This window comes from Manacus vitellinus, unplaced genomic scaffold, assembly GCF_001715985.3.
Source record: "Manacus vitellinus isolate BGI_N305 unplaced genomic scaffold, ASM171598v3 scaffold_8_pilon, whole genome shotgun sequence".
Classification (NCBI taxonomy): domain Eukaryota; kingdom Metazoa; phylum Chordata; class Aves; order Passeriformes; family Pipridae; genus Manacus; species Manacus vitellinus.
The window spans coordinates 25,068,234-25,087,576 of record NW_021940864.1 but is presented as its reverse complement, the minus strand read 5'-3'; the positions used below and the strand labels follow the sequence as shown (position 1 = coordinate 25,087,576).

Genomic DNA, 19,343 nt, shown 5'->3' with positions numbered 1-19,343 from the left:
TTTGTAAAATTTTAGAAAAAAAGTTTCCTCTAATATTTCAGATTAAAAGTGCAAATCCAAAAGACTCTCAGAAGCATGCTATGTGACTGTTCCAAGATGAATATTACAGAAATTTGAGGGGTTTATAAATAGAGATCCCAAGGATAAATTTTATATACTAGATTTTTTGTAAGATAGACCAAGAACAGGTAGATCCTTTTACTAACAAATCAAGTGAGTTTGGCTCCATCTGTAGCTCCCGGATTTCACAGCTCTCCAGGATTCTCACTTTAGCCTTTTTGACTTCAGTGACATATAGTTTGTTAAGCAACTTGATCTGCTTTTGATCTCTCCTGGCTGTCAGCAATGTTCCTTGATGCAGTCATGCCAAGCAATGACTTCTGTTCCTATGTCATTCCACAAAAGAAACGTTAGCACTTGCCACATGACTTAAATCAACTCACCGTGTAAAGAAAATTGGGCATCTAGGGTCACAGGAGCACTGTGACTCTTCCTGATTAGGACCTCTGTTACACAACTATTACTATCAGTGTGCTTTTCTAGACATGTCAGAATGCTCCAGGTAGGACAGAAAGATGTGGAAAAATGTGTATTGCATCAATTAATGTTCTAGTCCTCTCTGCTCTGAAACTCTCTTAAGGTAAAATTGTGGATTAGGAAAATGTTGGATTTGTGGCCCACAAAATTCTTCAAGATATGTATTTAGTTTAGAAAAGAACCAGAACAACAAATTGGCATTGAGAGTTACAGTACTTATGGCAAGTTAAAATCTTCAGAAGCTGTTCTTTGGCTACACATTAACATTTTAGCCTTACAATAGTAAGTTTATTCTTGCTAATCAAAAACTAATTCATCAGTTGTCACTTATTGCAAAACTTTCACTGAAGCTTAGCTAAAAGGGAATTAGAAACAATGTCAGGCAGAAAATAAATCTGACTAGTAGAAGAGATTAATAATGCAATACAATGCGGATTGCTATAAAATTGAGTTGAAATCTGTACTTGTTTATATGTCATAGTCATATTTAATATATTTGATTGAAAAGTGATTACAAGTAATAATTATGATAATTAAACATTATTTTTGTAGTGATGCTTTCTTTTCCTATTCTAAGTGTTTACAACTCATTGAAAAGTCTCCATCCAAAAGAAGCTAGGCTGTGTGGCCCAATACATCTCTCTGGTTTGGAATAAATGTAACAGAGAATGTTTATAAAGTGTTAAGCATTTGCAGAACACTTTGTATTTTAAAAGTATGTTCCAATGAAAGCCCCACGATAACTTGGAAAAATACACGTTCCCTATTTTTTCAGTGCTTCTTAGTCACCTAAAATTACCTATTCAGCTTGGATCTTCTAGTTGTAGAGCTGTTATGTGCTCTCATGTTTAACACCTGCTGTATAAATCAGAGTATTGGAAATACCACATTGTGCAATAGAAAGATTTTTAAAAGTTATATTTGGAGTGGTGTCAATATGGGACTGAGAGAGGACAGTAATAGTCATGCTAATCATTCCTCTTGCCTCTTACCCTTAACACCTAGAAAGAGACCCCTACCTGAAAGTGCAGTCAAGCAGTAGTTTGAGATGGAAGTTGTCCGTGAAGAGGAAAATCTATGTCTGGGGTTACTTTGCAAAATCAGATTGCATCCACTGTTAGTTCTTTCATAAGTAATATTAATGTTTACAGGCTAACATAAAATAAATGCACCGTTCTATTTGCACACCATCCTCTCTCTCTCTCTCTCTCTCTCTTTCTATCTCTCTCACACACACACACACACACACACACACATGCTCGTACACGCATCCTTGTGTATTTTCATATTCCCAAGACTGTTTCCATCACAGTTCTGATTATGGGGCTAAGACTTTGGCAACATTTCAATGCCACTTCTTGAGCAGGAGTGGTATTAATTTCAACCTCAGTTAACAATCTTGAGCAACCTTAAGCCATTTAAGGCCCCAATTCAGACAGAAGAAAAGGAAGGGATTGCTCTCCTAAAGGAGAAGGACATTCTTAGGATTGATTGATTTTCCTCTAAGGAAAGGTCTTGAGTCTAGTCTGGTGGTCTGTCTTTTAAATAGCTAAAGTTTGATGAAATAAAGTGTATCCTAAGAGGTTTCCCAAAAATTTCAGACTTTTTAATATGTTTGTACACTGATATTTCAAGTTTCAAAAGAAGACAGGAAGTTGAAGAAGAACTGGATAAAAACTTGCATTCTTGAGAGTTTGAATTCATTGCATCATCAAATATGTTCTGTTCTAAGATACTCTTCAATGTCTGTGATTTTGTTATTCTCTGACAATAGTTTTGATATAAATATGATTTAAAATTTTTCACAGTTAAGAAGTAAATCTTTGATTTTTCTTAAATGATCCATAGATCTGTATTATGAGGAAAACATGCCTTCAGTCTTTTATAATAAAATACCAAACCTCTCAAGGTAATTAATAGCAAGATAATACAGCAACATTAGTGGGTTTGGTCAATCCTACACTTATCTGTAAAATCTACCTTTGCAGAAACAGCTATAGTTTTAACCAAATTAAATCTTTACTTTTGCCTATCCATTAACAGCTGTGCATCCACACATTGTAGCTGTTTGTTCAGTTATTACTGAAAGGGTTAATTGCTGCAGCTATGCAGCATGCAGACTTCTAAACCTAAACCAGATGTAAACTAAAGCTAGGCTTTCAGTCAATCTTTGAGTTATATTTTACTGTCCTTAAAACTCCAAACAAGGAGCTGTCTATGGAAGCCCTTTAAGACCCAGCAGTTCTTAGTGTAAGAAATTAGGGGCTCTTTCTGTATTTGTGGTTGGGTTCATCAGAGTTTGTCTTTTGATGAAACCAGTATGGTTTTCTTTAGATAAAGTCTGTGTCTTCTTTTAAAGTCACAGGTTGCAGTTGTAAAGAATCCAGAAAGCACTGAGGAAGTTGTGAAAACAGCGGTTATGCTGTTATAAACTTTTCAAACAAGGAGGACACAGGCACATCACCTGTGGAAGTCTGAGTGCTCAGAACCTCGGAAAATTAAGGACATAATTTCCAAACTTCCTTAAAGGCTTAAAAGCAAATAGTCTATCAAGTTTTAATTAAACTTATGCTCTCAAATACCTTAAACAACCTTGAAAATCCACCTGAATTCTATCAGACTTCTATAGATAAGTATGTGGTTTCAGAACTAGTTAACAAAAAGAGCTTCGTGAACCTCTTAAATACTTATCTAAGGTAATTAAAAATTCTGCTCGCTTTCCTTTTGATCTTTTTTTGCTAGATTGCTTGTTGGTTTTGTTGTTGAGTTTGAGGTTTTAGTTTGCTTGGTTGGTTTTATTTTTGATTTAGTTTTTGTGTTTTGGGTGTGTTGAAACGAAAAAATCTTGCCACTCATTATTATCCCGACCAAAGACAATGCAGTAAGACTGAGGAGCAGCTAATCATCTGGTCACACATTTTGTTCAAAAAGACATATTTTATTATTAGAAGAGATTTTTGCTTCCAAGGATTAAAATTTAGCATTGAACAGAACTAGCTGGAAAACATGCATTAAAAAGATAGTCTGAATGTTGAAAACATTTTTTTTTTCTTTTTTTAAAAAAGTGAAGTGACTATTTTTGGTAATGCGACTGCTTGCATTTTAGATCATTTATCAGACTCACTTATTGAAAACGTTAGTACAAAGCATGGAATGTTTAGCGGCTTTTCCTTTTCTGTATAGATGTCTCTTAGCAGATACTGGGTCTTCTGAAACTTTATGTATTTTAGTATATTGACCTAAAATAAGATTAAAAAAATAGGATAAGCAAGCTAACACAGTAGCTCAAAAAAAGTGCAATTAATTGTATTTTAACACAGAAATAGAGAATGAGATAAGATTCTTGAAATACTTGATAGAACTGGAATTGCAATTTGTTTAAATCTCTAAACTGGTTTTGAACACAGATTTTCTTGTCAATTTCCAGACCAGGAGCATTTGAGAGATCTATGCACATATGGGCAAAAAGCTACCAGTTTGAATTGCCCAAAATTTAGAAGGTTCTCCCATACTGATCTTTTCCATTGCTTATAGTTTGCTTATATATTAAAATTGATTTAGAGGTTTGGAGAAGAGATGTGTCTGCCCATGCCAAGTTCTGCTTAGAACTTGAGAGCCTTGGAAGGCATAAAATCAGTGCACGAGGACTGGGTTTTTGGGACTACAGGAAACCATCTTACTGCAAAGCAACACAGAGAAGTTTTTATCTTTCTTTATTCATGTTGGTGCAATTCCATCTTGTGAGATAAACTTCTACCTAGTGCTTGGCTTTTGTGACTGCTTACATGACTCTCATTTGTGGTGCCTTAAATATCTTTCAATTCTTTCATTATGAGGAACTTTAAAATTTGCTTAAAGTAAATGAAATTTAGAAATATTCCAGCTTTTGTTTAAGTTTTTCAGTTGTATACACATACCAAGATGAGAGAATAAACTAAACCTGTGAGAATGGGAATGATATCAGAGCAAGTTTTGAGCCTGTTGTGAAAAATCAGACAAGCTTTTGTTTTAGATAAAACTTTTACAAAGTCGTCACAACAGGTCCCTTTTGCCACCTATTCCTTTGATATATGGGATGTTTAGGTGAGCTGTTTCATGGAGATAAATGTGTTTGAATATGAAGCTGAGGTTAAAAACAAAATCAAATTTAGAAGGCTATGAGTATCCTCACATACTTTTTTTCCCGTGAGTTACCTCCATGTTGCTTAGAAGTTATTAAATATTTTTCTGACACAAACATTTATTCAGTATCTTATTTCTTCACTTGGACAAAAATACTGATAACTATCTGGTATTTTGTATTACTTTCATATGATCAGCAGTTTAATTTCTTCAGTTACAGTGAGAAATAGTGATGGTTCATACAAGTAGAGAGGGTTTATACCCTGGTGACAAATTATAATGCATGATAAATTAGTGCTATATCCAACAGGTTGTGCAGGGAGACCACAATTCCAGTCTTAGTGATCTGGAGAACTGATAAACTTAAGATGAGCTTACAGACCTGTTAATTCTTTAATGAAGAAAGCATCCAATGAACTAGTTTATTTGAAGCATCATAATACTGATACTAGTATGGTAATAATGACAGAATTTGTCAACTTTTAAAGTCTGAATGCTACATATGACATTTTACTCTATAACAAGACAAAAGGATTTTTGTTTTCCTGTGTTTTCTTTTGTATTGTAATTATTTAGTGTTTGCAATTCAGGAATAGGATCAAAAATGGACTGACACTATTGTTCTTCTGAACATCACTAATTTTAGTCTTTTCATGGGTGGAAGGGGGGGTGGGCAGAAACAAACAAAAATAACTCCACCAAAAACTGGAGAAACAAAGCTATCATTAACTGCACACCCTTTCCCACACCACACATATATACACAAACAAAGCAACTGTGGAAGAGCTTCTAGTATCTGAATGGTTAAAGAAGAGACATTTCATTCTGACAATATTACACTTTTTTTTCCCCTGTAATAAGTTGAATATAAAACATAGAATATGCCATATTTCCATATACATGTTGAAATGGGACTGCTTCAGGTTGTTGACATGGGTATAGACTATGATTTTTGGTGGGTATGAGTCTTCATTAGATATACACTTCTCTCAGATTGGCTGAGAGATCAGGAGTTCATTGTGAACTGCAGATGTTAGTTAAAGAGAGCATAATACTGTACTGCTCTGAAAAGTATTTAATCCACATTCTGGGAAAAAGTATGAAATTTTGATTATATTAAATGTTATGGTAGGTTCTATAGCCTTTTTCAGATTTGTCACTTATTTCTGAGTAGGAGAAAGGCATGATAGAAATTCTATATTACATTACAGAATGTCTTCATTTGTAGAATAGTACATAACTTCTCTACTTCTTGTCATATGCTGTAAGAAAATTCATGGTCATTTGGATCCCCTTCCCTGTTTCGGATGTGTTGACTAAAAAGTTTGTTTAAAATTTGTTTAAAAATCATAGTCTTATAATTATGTAATTATACATTATATGACTGTATTTGTGGGGGGATTAGGTTTACTCTTTTATTTTTAATATTGCTTCATAAGCAGATTACCTGTCTAATTAGATATATTCATGTTTATTTTTCCCCTAAAATCTGCTGGTATTTCTTTCTATTTTGCTCTAAGCTTAAATAAAATAAAGTTAAAAATTAAATTGTTATTGTCAGTTAAAAAATTGAATTGTTATTAAAGTGGTTTTACTCCACTTGTGTGGAGTTACCATTTATTTGAGCCAGTCTGCTTTTCTATATATGTACATTTTAAACATTATAATAGTGTTTTCTGTTACTTCAAAATATTTTTTTTAATGTCTAACCAGTTTTCTGTATTTAAAGACATACTAATAATTCCTTTTTGCTTGAAGAAACCCTGGAGGGTAAACAAGGAAGATATGCATTTTAGATGTGTGCACTTTTATTGGAATTTTTGAGGGAGAATCAAGCAGGATTCATTTCCATTGAATGATGGGAACATATCGCAGCCTAAAGAGATTTCCCTTATAATGGAAATCAGAGCTTAACATTCACCTGAAGTAATAGTCTCAAATCTTCTGTTGTCCCAAGTTACATTAGCTTGGATAATTGGTGGAAGTATGATGGTACCCCCTTACAAATGAATAATCTGTGTCAGACCTGCTTTAGGTTCCAGCTTCTCTGTCCTGGTCTCTAGTGCAATAAGAACCAAGATGTGCTCCAAGGTCTTTCATAGAGTTCAAGCCATGAGAACTGTACTCTTATAATCCTTCACTTTAATCCTTTTGCACTATTACTTTTGAACAATGCAAAGCACTTCTACTACATCTGTTGCTTAATCAAGTATCAAGCCCCCATCTGGCTTTACTCACTAAATTAAGGTCATTCCTACTATTTGGTGCAGGTTTCTCATCTGATCTTTGATTCAGGCACTACCACCTGGGGCCAGATATATCAACACGGCATGGAATCTCAGTTTGCAATTTTGTTCCCATACAATTCTTCCCCCTAAATTTGTCTTTCTCCTTCAAAATAATTCAAAACTCTTGTAAATTTTTGCTACCATTCATTTAAACTCACAGACTGACCAAAAATTTTTTGTATATTTTGGTCAAAACTATTTGACCAGGAACAAAACTGTTCCTGAACATATTATCATTGTGTTTGTACTTTAAGTAGTGTGTTTGAGGCATATATTCCAGCAGTTTCACTGGGTATGAATTAAAGTGTCTTTTATTACAGTATGCAATGATGTGTCATCCTGAACTAATCTGTTACTTGAATTTCAGCATGTGAGACAGAAGCAGCAAAAGTTTATCAGCTATCACTAGAGGAGCACCTCCAGCCTTTCAAAGACAACATGGAGCAATTCATTAGTCAAGGTAAATAATGAAACGTCACTTAACCTTTTCATGACATTTCAAAGGAAAGTTATGGGAACAATGTTTATACATTGTGGGAAAGGGACTGTTTATTTTGGCATCATAGAAAGATGTGGATTAGTTTAATCAGATGCCACACAGTTCTAAAAGATTTGCAAAATGATTCTCTTGTACTGTAGGTGACTCACTCTTTTTTGCATGACAGCAAAGACAGCAAAGACAAATGCTATTGGCTTGAGTGTGTGATCTTCTGATTAGTTCAACATTCCAGTAGAAAACAAATTTACAGCCTTTGTTCCTTGAAAAATTGTTGAAGCTGGATCTGTTTCATTAACTTCATTCCAAAGAGATAATTCTCTCGTGTGCTCCAAAAAACATGGAATAAGCATAACAAAAGTAGTTAAAAGTTTTCCAGAGATAAGGTAAATTCATATGAAATACTTGGATGTGATTAATGGAAAATACTGCAAGAGAAAATATATTAGAAATATCCATGATTGACTGGCAGCCTGAGTACTAGAAGGAAAACACTTTAAAATTAAAGGGACTATGCTTTACTAGACCTTTCTTTGATAAGACTATAGGAGATAGGATATATCAGAGCATCTCTTGAAAAACTACTCTGAAAGAGTATACTCTGTATTGACCAATTTGCTTTTTAATACAAGTTAGAATTCAATGCACCAGGGTTAAAATTCCCTGATGAGTACATCAACATAATTTTAAAATTTTGTTGCTGCTTCTGCTTTGATACTGCATTTTATAATCAAAGATGGAACTATTGTCTTCTGAACAGGCAAATTATTTGATTTTGTACTTATTCAATGGACCTGTCACTAATTCATTAGCCTAGAGATGTGTTAAAGAGCTACCATATATAGAACTCTTTACTAACTGAGTGTGCTTTAGGTTTGAGAGGCCAGTCAGATATGCACTTATTTCTTCCTGGGTCAGTTATCCAAAATGACCATCTATCCAAACATTTTAAGAAGTGGAGTACATACAGAATCATCGACTGGTTTGGGTTAGAGGCGACTAGACCATGTTGCTCATGTGTTCTACTATGTACTGATCCATGCTACAGGACTCTCAATTACAGTTAATAAATTGAGCAAACTCACCATTTTGAATCATCAACTGTGAATTGATGTTTCCTAAGACAAACATATACTAGCCAAATCTGGCAAAGAGCCTGTTTTGTCCAGCAATTACAGGTACAAACTGATTTAAAACTGTATTCTGATTATGTACATGACATATTAATGTTACAGTAGTGACATGATTAAACATGTACCAAGTGTTTTGTATTAAGTTTATATTATTGTTTCTATGTATACATAAGAAAAATTCAAATCACAAGTTTGTCTGAAAGAGATCACTAATGACCTATCATAAATCATACCATATGTTTGCATATTAACCTTAATAACAGAGTAGGAAATCAAACACGGGGCTTATCCCTGGAACTGTTTATGGCCAGGTTGGATGGAGCTCTGAGCAACCTAGTCTAGTGAGAGGTGTCCCTGTCCATGACAGAGATGTTGGAACTAGATGATCTTTAAGGTCCTTTCCAACCCAAACCATTCTATGATTATATTATTATATTTCAACAGACATCTGTCTGTTAAATTTCTGTTACTTCTTTTAGAAACTATACTTACAGAAATATCTGACTTTAGACTTTGGCTTACTTTCCAATTTCTAGCTACACCTTCCAGAAGATAATTTTATATAATCAATATAGTGATCTGTTCTGTTTCTGCAAGGATATGCAATTGCCTTTCTTGATTATGTGTCTGTACTTTCGGAGAGTGAGTAAAATGACAAAAAAAAAAGATATTAATCTCATTCATTAAGAACTTGCTGTGTTGCCATATTAACAGTGTATTGACAAAAGGAGAAACGCATAATGTCAGTAAAAATATCAGTGTCTAATTTTAATGAAAATAATTGGAAATATGTATTGTGAACACAGTGAACTGTGATAAAACAATTTCTAGATTTTTTTTTAAACGGCAAGACCTATTGTGCAGAATTCTGTCCCAGTGCAAGAAAGACAAAGGTTAACATATAGGAAAAAAGAATCCCTGGTTAAGTTCCAAAAATAAAGTAATTTAAATACCTTTCATTATGAAATCCTTTGTTTTTACTTCATGGGATTGAATTCAGACTTGAAAGAGGCCATGTTTAAAGCAGGATTTCTCTTTCCTGTTCAGTGTTTGACAGGCTTTTGATCTAGATATTTTTTCTAAGGGCTTTTGTTGTTTATGTAGACATAATCGATGAGTCTTTTCAGCTAGACTGCACACATGATCATTTAGAAAAACAGAGGGACAATTCTTGGCACCTTTTGGGGATTTTTGTTTATATAACATATGCTCTGGGCAAAGAAAAATCAAGCTTTAAGTTTTTATCTTTTCAAGTTCCAGTTTCTCTAAAGTCAGAAAGTTTTAACTTGTAATTCAGATGAAAAGCATTTTTCATAAGGTTGAATAATTTGGCATGTTTATATGATGCCTTTACAGAGTAGATAACTTGTGTGTATAATGGGACCCAAAAGTTCAAAGTAGCTAGTTATTTACAGCATATTCACTTATACTTGTTGCTAGCAGCTAAAATGGAAAATGGTTTTCCCAGAGGCAAGAAAATTTGGACATCAAATGAAATATCCTCGACAAGGGGTTAGAAAGGCTCTGCTTTATAAGAATAGTTATTGTCATGCACTGTTAGATAACTTTAAATTACATTACTGCAGTCTAGCAAATTGTTACTAGTGACATATTAATTACAAAAATCTTTTTTAATGTTTACACATTATTATTCATCAGAGGCAAAAAAAGGTTATATATCGCTAGCTTACGTGTAAAGATGATTTCACTTGAAAGCTAAAGAAGGGAAAGAGGCAAGACTGTGTTCAGGATCATAACTTTTAAGATGAAAATGCTAGTAGTATATATGATGAAGGCTGTTCAGCATTTACCTTACCAACCAAGTCAGTAGGCTAAATAACTAGGGTATCATCAAAATATGTAAATTAGTAACAGGATGCCAGTCATTTTTCTGATGGACTTCAGGGTTATTCTTAAAATGATCATTCTACTTAGAAAATTAAACTACTTGTCCTGTCCTCTCTACATTGGCATAGTGGGTATTTGTGATTTACAAGCATGACTTATCCTGTGGGTTGGATTTCTGAAGGTCTTGTGCCTCAAAGCCTCAAAGGCAATCCTCTCTGTTCTTCCACGTTTTCTTTCCTCTTTTTGAGTCTCCATACTGCAAACCATCAATCATATAATGTGGTTCTCCTGTTCTTACAAATGTTAATATTTTTTTTTCTGAACTTCTCCATAACCACAGGGTTTAAAAAGGGAGGGGAAAAAAAAAAGAAAAAAAGAGCTACTTCAAAAAAGCAGATTGGAGAAAACTTGTCAGAAAATACAAGACTTTTCAAAATTATACTGGTTATTTTTTAGTTTGTTATAACCATTTCTGTAAGGGTTTCCAATATGTGACTAACATATAACCACAAAATTTAGTAAAACAACTGTACTTTTCCAATAAAAAATTATTCATACCAAACAGCAGGAATTTAAAATTTGCATCTCCCCAATATAGGGTATATATTCACATTTTCTATCTTTCAGTTACTCCCCACAAGTTATCACAATTTGAATAGGAGAGGTTGAAAGGAGAACACTATTTGGGAACCTTGTCTCCATTGTGGAGAGATAGGGATGCAAATACATGAGAGATCACATCCACCACTTTGGAAAGCTTCAGAAATCACTTGTTTTCCTAGGGGAAATGTGTCTGGCACACAGGACAGTGAAGAAATGCTGAGGGCGCTAATCATCATGCAGTTTGTAGAGGAATTTCATTAGCAGTTAGTAATCCTTTAACCTTGTCCGTACGTGATAGGATAGCCAGCTCATGTTGAAAGAATCATGCGTTCATCAACCACAAATGATTTGCAGTCCCCAGGTTTTAACTGTGGTTAATTTTGCAGTGAAAAGCAGTCTTTGGGTGTTTGTTGTTGGGACTCTGTCTAGGCTGTGCATTCTTGTCATCTTGATAAGCCAGGAAACTTATAACAGGAGGCAGCCACTTCCTCAGAATAGGAAGTCTTGTCTGGGAAGTGGACTTTAGACTTTAGAAAAAACATTATGCCATAGGAAATGCAAGCATTGTTTACAGAAGCAAAATCAAAACTTTCTGATCTTGGGCTAGTTCACCTAAAAGCATTGGGAATAATTACAGTGTGATTGTAAGTTTGGGACCACAAGGTAACCATTCAACCTTTGGTTTCTTCTAGTCTTTATTTTGCAAAATTCTGGAGTTCTGCTATTGTGAGTGAATACTAACCTCAGGCTTTGTTCTGCTGGACCCAAGAATACAGACTCTTCTCTAGAACTGTTTTCTAGTCACATCCTCATGATCTTGCAGAATAATGATGCTAAAACTGACCTTTTGGGTGAACTGTCTGTAACCATCTCTCTCCTTTGCCTGGAAGAACATTCAGGAACCCAGTTTCCAAACTGTTAGTAAATGAATGTATAAATCACAGTGTGTTGCATTTATCACTGCAGCTGTAACCAGATAGTTGACCGTGACTTGTTCTTTTAGGTCAAGCAGCAAAAGGCTGTGCATCATCAAATGATGGATTGTGAATGAGACTAAAGCACCAGACTGAATCTTGGATGGCTGGGTTAAGTTCCTGGCTCCAGAAGTATTGTAGATGATTGCGAAATGAGTGCTGCTAGGGTAATCTTAATTCTGGCATTTTCTACCCCAGAATGATTGATTTTGCAGATTCCATTTTCTTTAATGTTGCTTTTACAATTTGATTAATTAAGGGGGGAACGTAGCGGTACTGCATAATTTTTCTAAAAGTAAGTTGAAGAAAACGTGACTGAAAGATGATTAGGAAGATATATGAATAAATATTTTTGGTTTTCTTTGAAAAAAATGCACAGAACATTAAGAAGTTGGCTATTGGTAGATTTATGTAGAGGCACTCACTTTAAATATTATCATCATCGAAATATACTGATTACTAGAATTTTAAAAATCAACTTCTTTCATTTGAGAGGAAAATGTTAGAGGGATATGAAAAGTAAGCAACATAAAGTCATTCAAACAAAAGATGCAGGAATTCAACTTAAGCAATTTAATTTTATGAGTGTTTACATTTTTGTTAGTATTCTTCTTGTTGAATTATTGAAGGAACTTTTAAAACTTGTTCTTTGAGTGCTGAAAGTATTTTTTTAATCTCATGCTGACATCTTAATGCTGATAAATAGTTAAACGTCAGCATGATATAAACTTGTCCCTACCTCAGATGTCAGCACCTCCATTGGTGTACATTTTTACATAATAATCCTGATTCAGATTGTGTTGCATTTGCAACACGAGACAGGCTTCGCTGAATTAGTCTCTCAGACTGGGGCTGGCAGCTTTTTGTGCCTTTGGCACAGGGTCTCATTTACTCATTTTTGTAGGCATCTATACAGCCATTGCAGATAGCACAGGTGTGGTAGAGTTAAAAAGGTATTTTGGCATTACATGAGAACAGATCAATGCATGAGTATCACAACAGCATGATACAAGTCACCCAACTCAAAATACTCTGAAAAAAATGCATTCTGAAAAAATTACCAAAAACCTTGTGGATAGTTGGGGAGGGGGGGAAATAATTCACATTTTAAGTCTCTCTTCCAGTAAAAATGTATTCAAATAACATTGTTTTTACCGCATAGCTCTTGAGATGGAGAAGGAAAAAGAAGAGGAGGACATGAAAGCTTAAAAGTACCTAGCTCTTTCATGAGCCCTAATCACAAGGACACATGTTCTTTAGCACTGTGGAGTCCAGACTCACAGCTGAACAGCCTTCCTTTTAAAGCAGGCCTAAATCTCTTGCAATATCTTTACAGTACTAATAACAGTGATTTAGTCATAGGTGGGCTAGCTAACTGCACATCTGTTAACTGCCTAGTCCTGACCTGACTGAGACCATTGAGCAGTGTAAGATTTAAGATCAGTAGCCGGGAACATTGAGTGAAGAGCTCAAAGCTGCACACCAAAACCAATGTATTTGACTTCTGTGAATGTGACATGACAACATTATAATGAGTAGTTGCTGAATACACACAACTAAGTATGATGGAGTGATTTTCGGGGGCGGGGAGGTTTGGTGATTATTGTTATGTTTTGGGGGCTTTTTAAGTGTTGGATTTGAGTCCCTCTTCTCTCTCCCTCAATTCAGCTGATAGGAGATGGTGTCTTTCAAAGAGTGACAAATCAAAGAATGGTTTGGGTTGAAAAGAACCTGAAAAATCATCTAGTTGCAACCCCCCTACCATGGACAGGGACACCTTCCACTATACCAGGTTGTTTAAAGCCCCATGCAATCTGACCACAAACACTTCCAGGGATGGGACATCTGCAAACTCTCTGGGCAGTCTGTTGCAGTGCCTCATGACCCTCTCAGTGAAGAATTTATTCCTTACATCTAATGTAAACCTACTGTCTTTCAGTAATTTCCCCTTGTCCCTGTAAATATTGCTGTAAAATGGTCCTCTCCAGCTTTCTTGTAAGCCCCCTTTACATACTGGAAGGCTACTGTAAGGTCTTCCCAGAACCTTCTTATCATCTGCACAACCCATCTATGTTCTTGCTCCAGCAGGTTCACATCCTTCTTAGGTGGGGGCCTCAGAGCTGGATGCAGTACCCCAAGAGGGGTCTCTCTAGAGTAGATTAGAAGGGAAGAAACACCTTCCTTGACCTTCTGACCACACTGCTTTTGGTGCAGCCCAGGATACGGTTGGCTTTCTGGCCTGCAAGTGCGCATTGTTGAGTCGTGTTGAGCTTCTCATCAACCAGCACCCCTGAGTCCTACTCCTCTGGTCTGCTCTAAATCCATTCTCTCTGCCCAGCCTGTGTTTGTGCTCAGGACTGGCCTGACTCGGGTGCAGGACATTGCAGTTGGCCTTGTTGAACTTCATGAGGTTAACACAGACCCACCTCTCAAGCCTGTCACAGTCCCTCTGGATGGCATCCCTTCCTTCCAACATGTCAACTGCACCACACAACTTGGTGTTGTGCAAACTTGATGAGCATGCTCTCAATCCCACTCTCCGCGTTGCTGACAAAGATGTTAAAAAGTGCTGATCCCAATACTGACCTCTGAGGAATGCCACTCATCACTGCTTTCCACTTGGACATTGAGCTGTTCACCACAACTCTCTGAGTGCAACCATCCAGCCAGTTTTTTATCCACCCAGTGTTCCATCCATCAACCCCATGTCTCTCCAGTTCAGAAACAAGGATGTCATGAGAGCGACAGTGCCAAATGCTTTGTATAAGTCCAGGTAGGTTACATCAGTCTTCCCTTATCCACTAATACTGTAACCCCATTGTAGAAGGCCACCAAATTTGTCAGCCACTATTTGCCCTTTAGTGAAGCTATGTTAGCTGTCACCAATAAGATCTGTATTTTCCATGTGCCTTAGCATAGATTCCAGAAGAATCTGCTTCATGATCTTGCTGGGCACTGAGTTGAGACTGACTAGGCTGTGGTTCTTCGGATCTTCCTTTCCTTTTTAAAAACAGGGTCTGTTTCCACTTTTCCAGTCATTGGGAACTTCACTGGACTGACACAGTTTCTCAAATAGGATGGATAGTGGCTTAGTTACTTCCTCTACCAGTTCCCTCAGGGCCTGTGGATGCATCTCATCAGGTCCCATAGACTTGTGTACCTTCAGGTTCCTTAGTTGGTCTCAAACCCAGTCTTCTACAGTGGGTGGTTCTTCAGTCTCCCAGTCCCTGCCTTTGCCTTCTGCAACCTGGGCAGTGTGGCTGGAGCACTTGCTGGTGAAGACTGAGGCAAAAATAAACATATTCTTACCAAATTGTTGCTTGAGATGGATTAAAAGAGGACACAAACAGCAAAATGTGGAGAAAGTTTGCATCCTAAAACACAGTATCAATAGAACTTGAGATGAAGTTTTTTGGTTTTATTATTAATATAGTTATTAATCTGAAAAGTAAGTTTCCTTTTTATAGTTTTTAAAATTTAAATTTTTTTAACTTTCAGCAAAGTTCAAGTTTCTGTCCTTATGTATTCCCTGAGATTTTAATTTGTGGTTCTATAAATCTTACTCATAATCTATGGAGTTAGCATATAATTTGAGTGCCTGTGGTGTGAGAGTATAAAGTCATTGTGAAGTACAATTGGTTGGAATTAATATAAATGTTTACATGTTTAGCTTTTAGGTTTTTTAAAAAAATGGAACAACATAATTGTTCAGCATATTGGATGCTCTATTCCAAGTTATCTTCAAGAAACTGGGGTCTGAATGAAGAATTTAAATGTTCTTTTTCATGTAGGCATGAAAACCTTAGATAATAGGGGAGATGAAACAGATATTCTGCATGCTCACAATGTTCTATAAATTTGTCATAGAAAGTACAGAAGGGTGTAAGACTCTTCCTAGGATTCCCAGAAGAAATCCTGCTTTATTCTCTTGGAAAGCTTTCTTTACATGAATATACCTGATAATAAACCATCCAAATGTACTTTATTCAGTGTAAATAGAAATTCTCAAAACTATAACAGTGCAGCTCTAATGAGTAATTGAAAAGGTATTGTATCTGTCAAAAAAAAACCAACAAACCCCCCCAAAAAACTGGCTCCACTTGAAAGTTGCTGGAAAGCACGTTCATAGCTAATTATAAACAAATACTAGTTAACACTTTAAATAAAAAGAGAGGAAAAAGCAAAAAGATTCAGGACATAGACTAGCAGATGAAAGGATTCTTGTTGCCTTCCATCTGAGATTACTCAGATGGATTCCTGTATTCAATTACCTGAGAAGATGTGATATTCCCCTAAGAGAGATCAGGAGATCAGAAGGGATGGCAGTTTCGCGCATCTCCTTACTCATAGCCCTTTGAAACTGGTTCAGCAGAAATAGCTTAAATTGCAACAGGGATTGGGGCCAGACGGTGACTACAGACAGTAATCACTGGGTCAAGATCATACCACAAAGTGACAACAAAAAGTTCTGGTGAAACAAAAGCTCTGACAGGGCGTTTGAATGCTGTTTGAGTAGATTTACAAGGTCTACTTGGAATAATTTCTAAATCAGAAGCAATGGGTCAACTTGTTTTGTGACTATGTTTATCTAGTACACCAAAGACATTGATAATTCTTATTGTTAGGTTTGAGTCTATTTTTCTCATCAAATTCCTTGCATATTCAACTTTAATCTTAAGATTTAATGGTTTGTTTGGTTTTTTGTTTTTGTTGTTTTCTTTTTTTTTTTTGACAAAGCCCCTATTATTGATCATCTAACTTTTTTTTACAGTCTTCCCCCAAACCTATTTCCTTTTTGATAGTTTCCATCTAAAAAGGCTTAGTTCTTCCCAGTGCCACTCATGCCCCAAGCACATTAATCCTATTTAAAAAAACATGTAAAGAGAACAAACAACAACAAAATTCAAAAATTGAGGCAAAACAAATTCAGAAGTCTAAAGGGCAGTGGGAGGAAAGGGGGAGGAAAAAAGAGACTTTCTCAAGAGCTTTCTACTGATTTTAGTGCCTTTGCTATTCTGCTTTGGTATTTCAAGGTTTTTCAAAATACAGTCTTGAATAGTTTGCTAACTGCAAAAAAAAATCAAAAATCTGTAAGTATTATTTTGACGTTTTTTGAAGGCATTTAAAAGTATATGTACTACAAGGAGAATGGGGGAGTTCTCTCAGAAGCACTGACAGAGCTCTTGTAAACTTAAAGCTTAGATCCTAATAGTAGCAGAGTAACTGCATGCCCTTTCTCATGGTGGCAGTTCATCCAGTATTTGCTCTATATCCATTTTCTTTCTGTGCTAGTCACATGTTTGATGTACTATGTACACATGTATCCTCATGGCCTCTGTCAGGTACCTCAGGTCCTCAGTTCTTAGTGGAGCTGAGTCAGAAATGACAGATGAACTGCCTGATGTTCCATACACTTTTTAAGAAAGTCTATCCTTCAGGTTTGTTTTTAGTTCAGTTTTGTTGGGACTTTTTTGGAATTTGGTGCTCTGCCAGAGGAGACGTTTGGTATATTTTCAAAGCCCTAGCTACTAGACACTCAACACCACTGTGGGGAAAAAAAGATGTCTTCTTTGAAGATCCTGGTAAATCTGCAACAAGGATTTTTAAAAAATGTTAGTAATTGTTTCCTTTTTAGTAACAAGGAGTTCTAAAAATTCTGCTGCTTTTTAACAATATGTGTATAATATGGGAGCATAATAACCCCCGTTTGAAACAGAGTCAAATATCATACATTCAAACAAGAAATTGCAACAACAGAGATAATAGAGACAACAGATGTTATATACAATACCTATCCACAGAGACAATAATCTGTACATGTAGAAAATAGATATATTCATGCTAATAACTTTTTTAAAAATCAGATTTAATGCACAAGGTATAACGGTTACATTTAGAGGAGACAAGTAGAGAAAGTTTATTGGACTGAAAATGAGGCGATACTTGCCAGGTGTCTTCATTCACAGAGTGGCTTGATTTCTGCAGAGAACTCAGCATAACAGATTCAAAATGTCACTTCCCACGTAGGTCAGAGGGGACATTTTGTGGTCAATACATGGTTTATGTCCTTACCTTTGAATCTCTTTTCATTTAATTTCACCTTCTAGGCCTTCTTAAAAAAAAAAAAAAATGTCTAATTGTAGAAAAGTGAACGATACTATTCTGCTGAAGACCAGTATTTTCTAGAATACCTGTTTATGTTTTTCACATTCAATTTGGTGAGATACTTCAGATTTTCATAAATGCATAGGTCACTTTAGTATGACTATTCATATATGTGCCTTTGTAGAAGTTTGTATGTAACCTTTGCAGGACTCTAATTAAAAAAAATTGGAAGAGCAAACACACGGAACAATGGCATGTATCATTCTGGAATGTGGATATATGCTGATAACGACAGAACAATTGAAAAAGAGGTTAATTAGACTTCATTTGTGAGATCTTGTTTGAAAGCTCGTTTTGAATTGCATGAAATACAGTTTTATGCCCCAATTATAAAACATCAAACAGTAAATTTAAGCAAATACAAACAATGTTAAGATAGAAGTTAGAACACATGATGTGAGTAATTTTTTAAAAAAATGTATGTCCTGTAGTTAAAAGAATTGATATAAGAGTACAGTTGTCGTGCTTGGTAAACGATGATGTAGGGAGGAAGGAATGTACTTGAATTTTGACCAAATATATAAAGTGTTTAGGAGGTATAGACCTTGCTCTAAAGGGAGACCAACTTTAAATAATCTGAAGGTAACTTAATGGAAAAAGCAGGGAAACAGTGGAATGTCATCCAACAAGAAGGCATTAAAGATGCTTTCAAAAGTGAAAAGATAACTAAATCAGTATATGGTGTAAATTCTTGATAAGGTAGCTTTGCTCTGTGAGAGGTCACTTTCACTCTAAAATGTTCTACTTTTTGAGTTGGCCATATTTTTCAGTATGACCTAAGGTTATTTTTCAGCTTTATTATTCGAAGTAGATTTTACAGAATATATTTGTCTTCAGGATTACGAAAGCTGTATATAAAGCCCTATATAATATAGACTGTATGAAGGCAGACATATAAAACTGTTACCTTTTCTTACTTATGCATTACACGAAATAGAGTGTGTAGTATCTGCTGGTATGATGCAGTCTTTAATAGATTTGGAACAGTGTATTTTTTAGGTGGTTTAGCATATTGGTATCAAGAATCAAGAAAACAATTCTTAGTTGGGGGTTTTAGAAAAGATGATGGACCAATAAAATGTGGAATACTTGGGAAGTAAAACTGACCCAGGAGTGGGAACTCCTACATCTATCAGAAAAACTGCAAGCAGTCACTGCTGTGGTCAGCTGACCAATT

The 19,343-nt window shown here is 35.6% G+C and overlaps 1 protein-coding gene across 1 annotated transcript in view; it reads left to right on the top strand.

The window, feature by feature from the left end:
- Positions 1-19,343, top strand: part of FMN2 (formin 2) — a 179,042-nt gene that overhangs the window by 122,133 nt on the left and 37,566 nt on the right. The window contains 1 exon segment of the mRNA XM_018085270.3: positions 7,315-7,407. Within this exon segment, the coding sequence (XP_017940759.2) occupies positions 7,315-7,407 (93 nt within the window).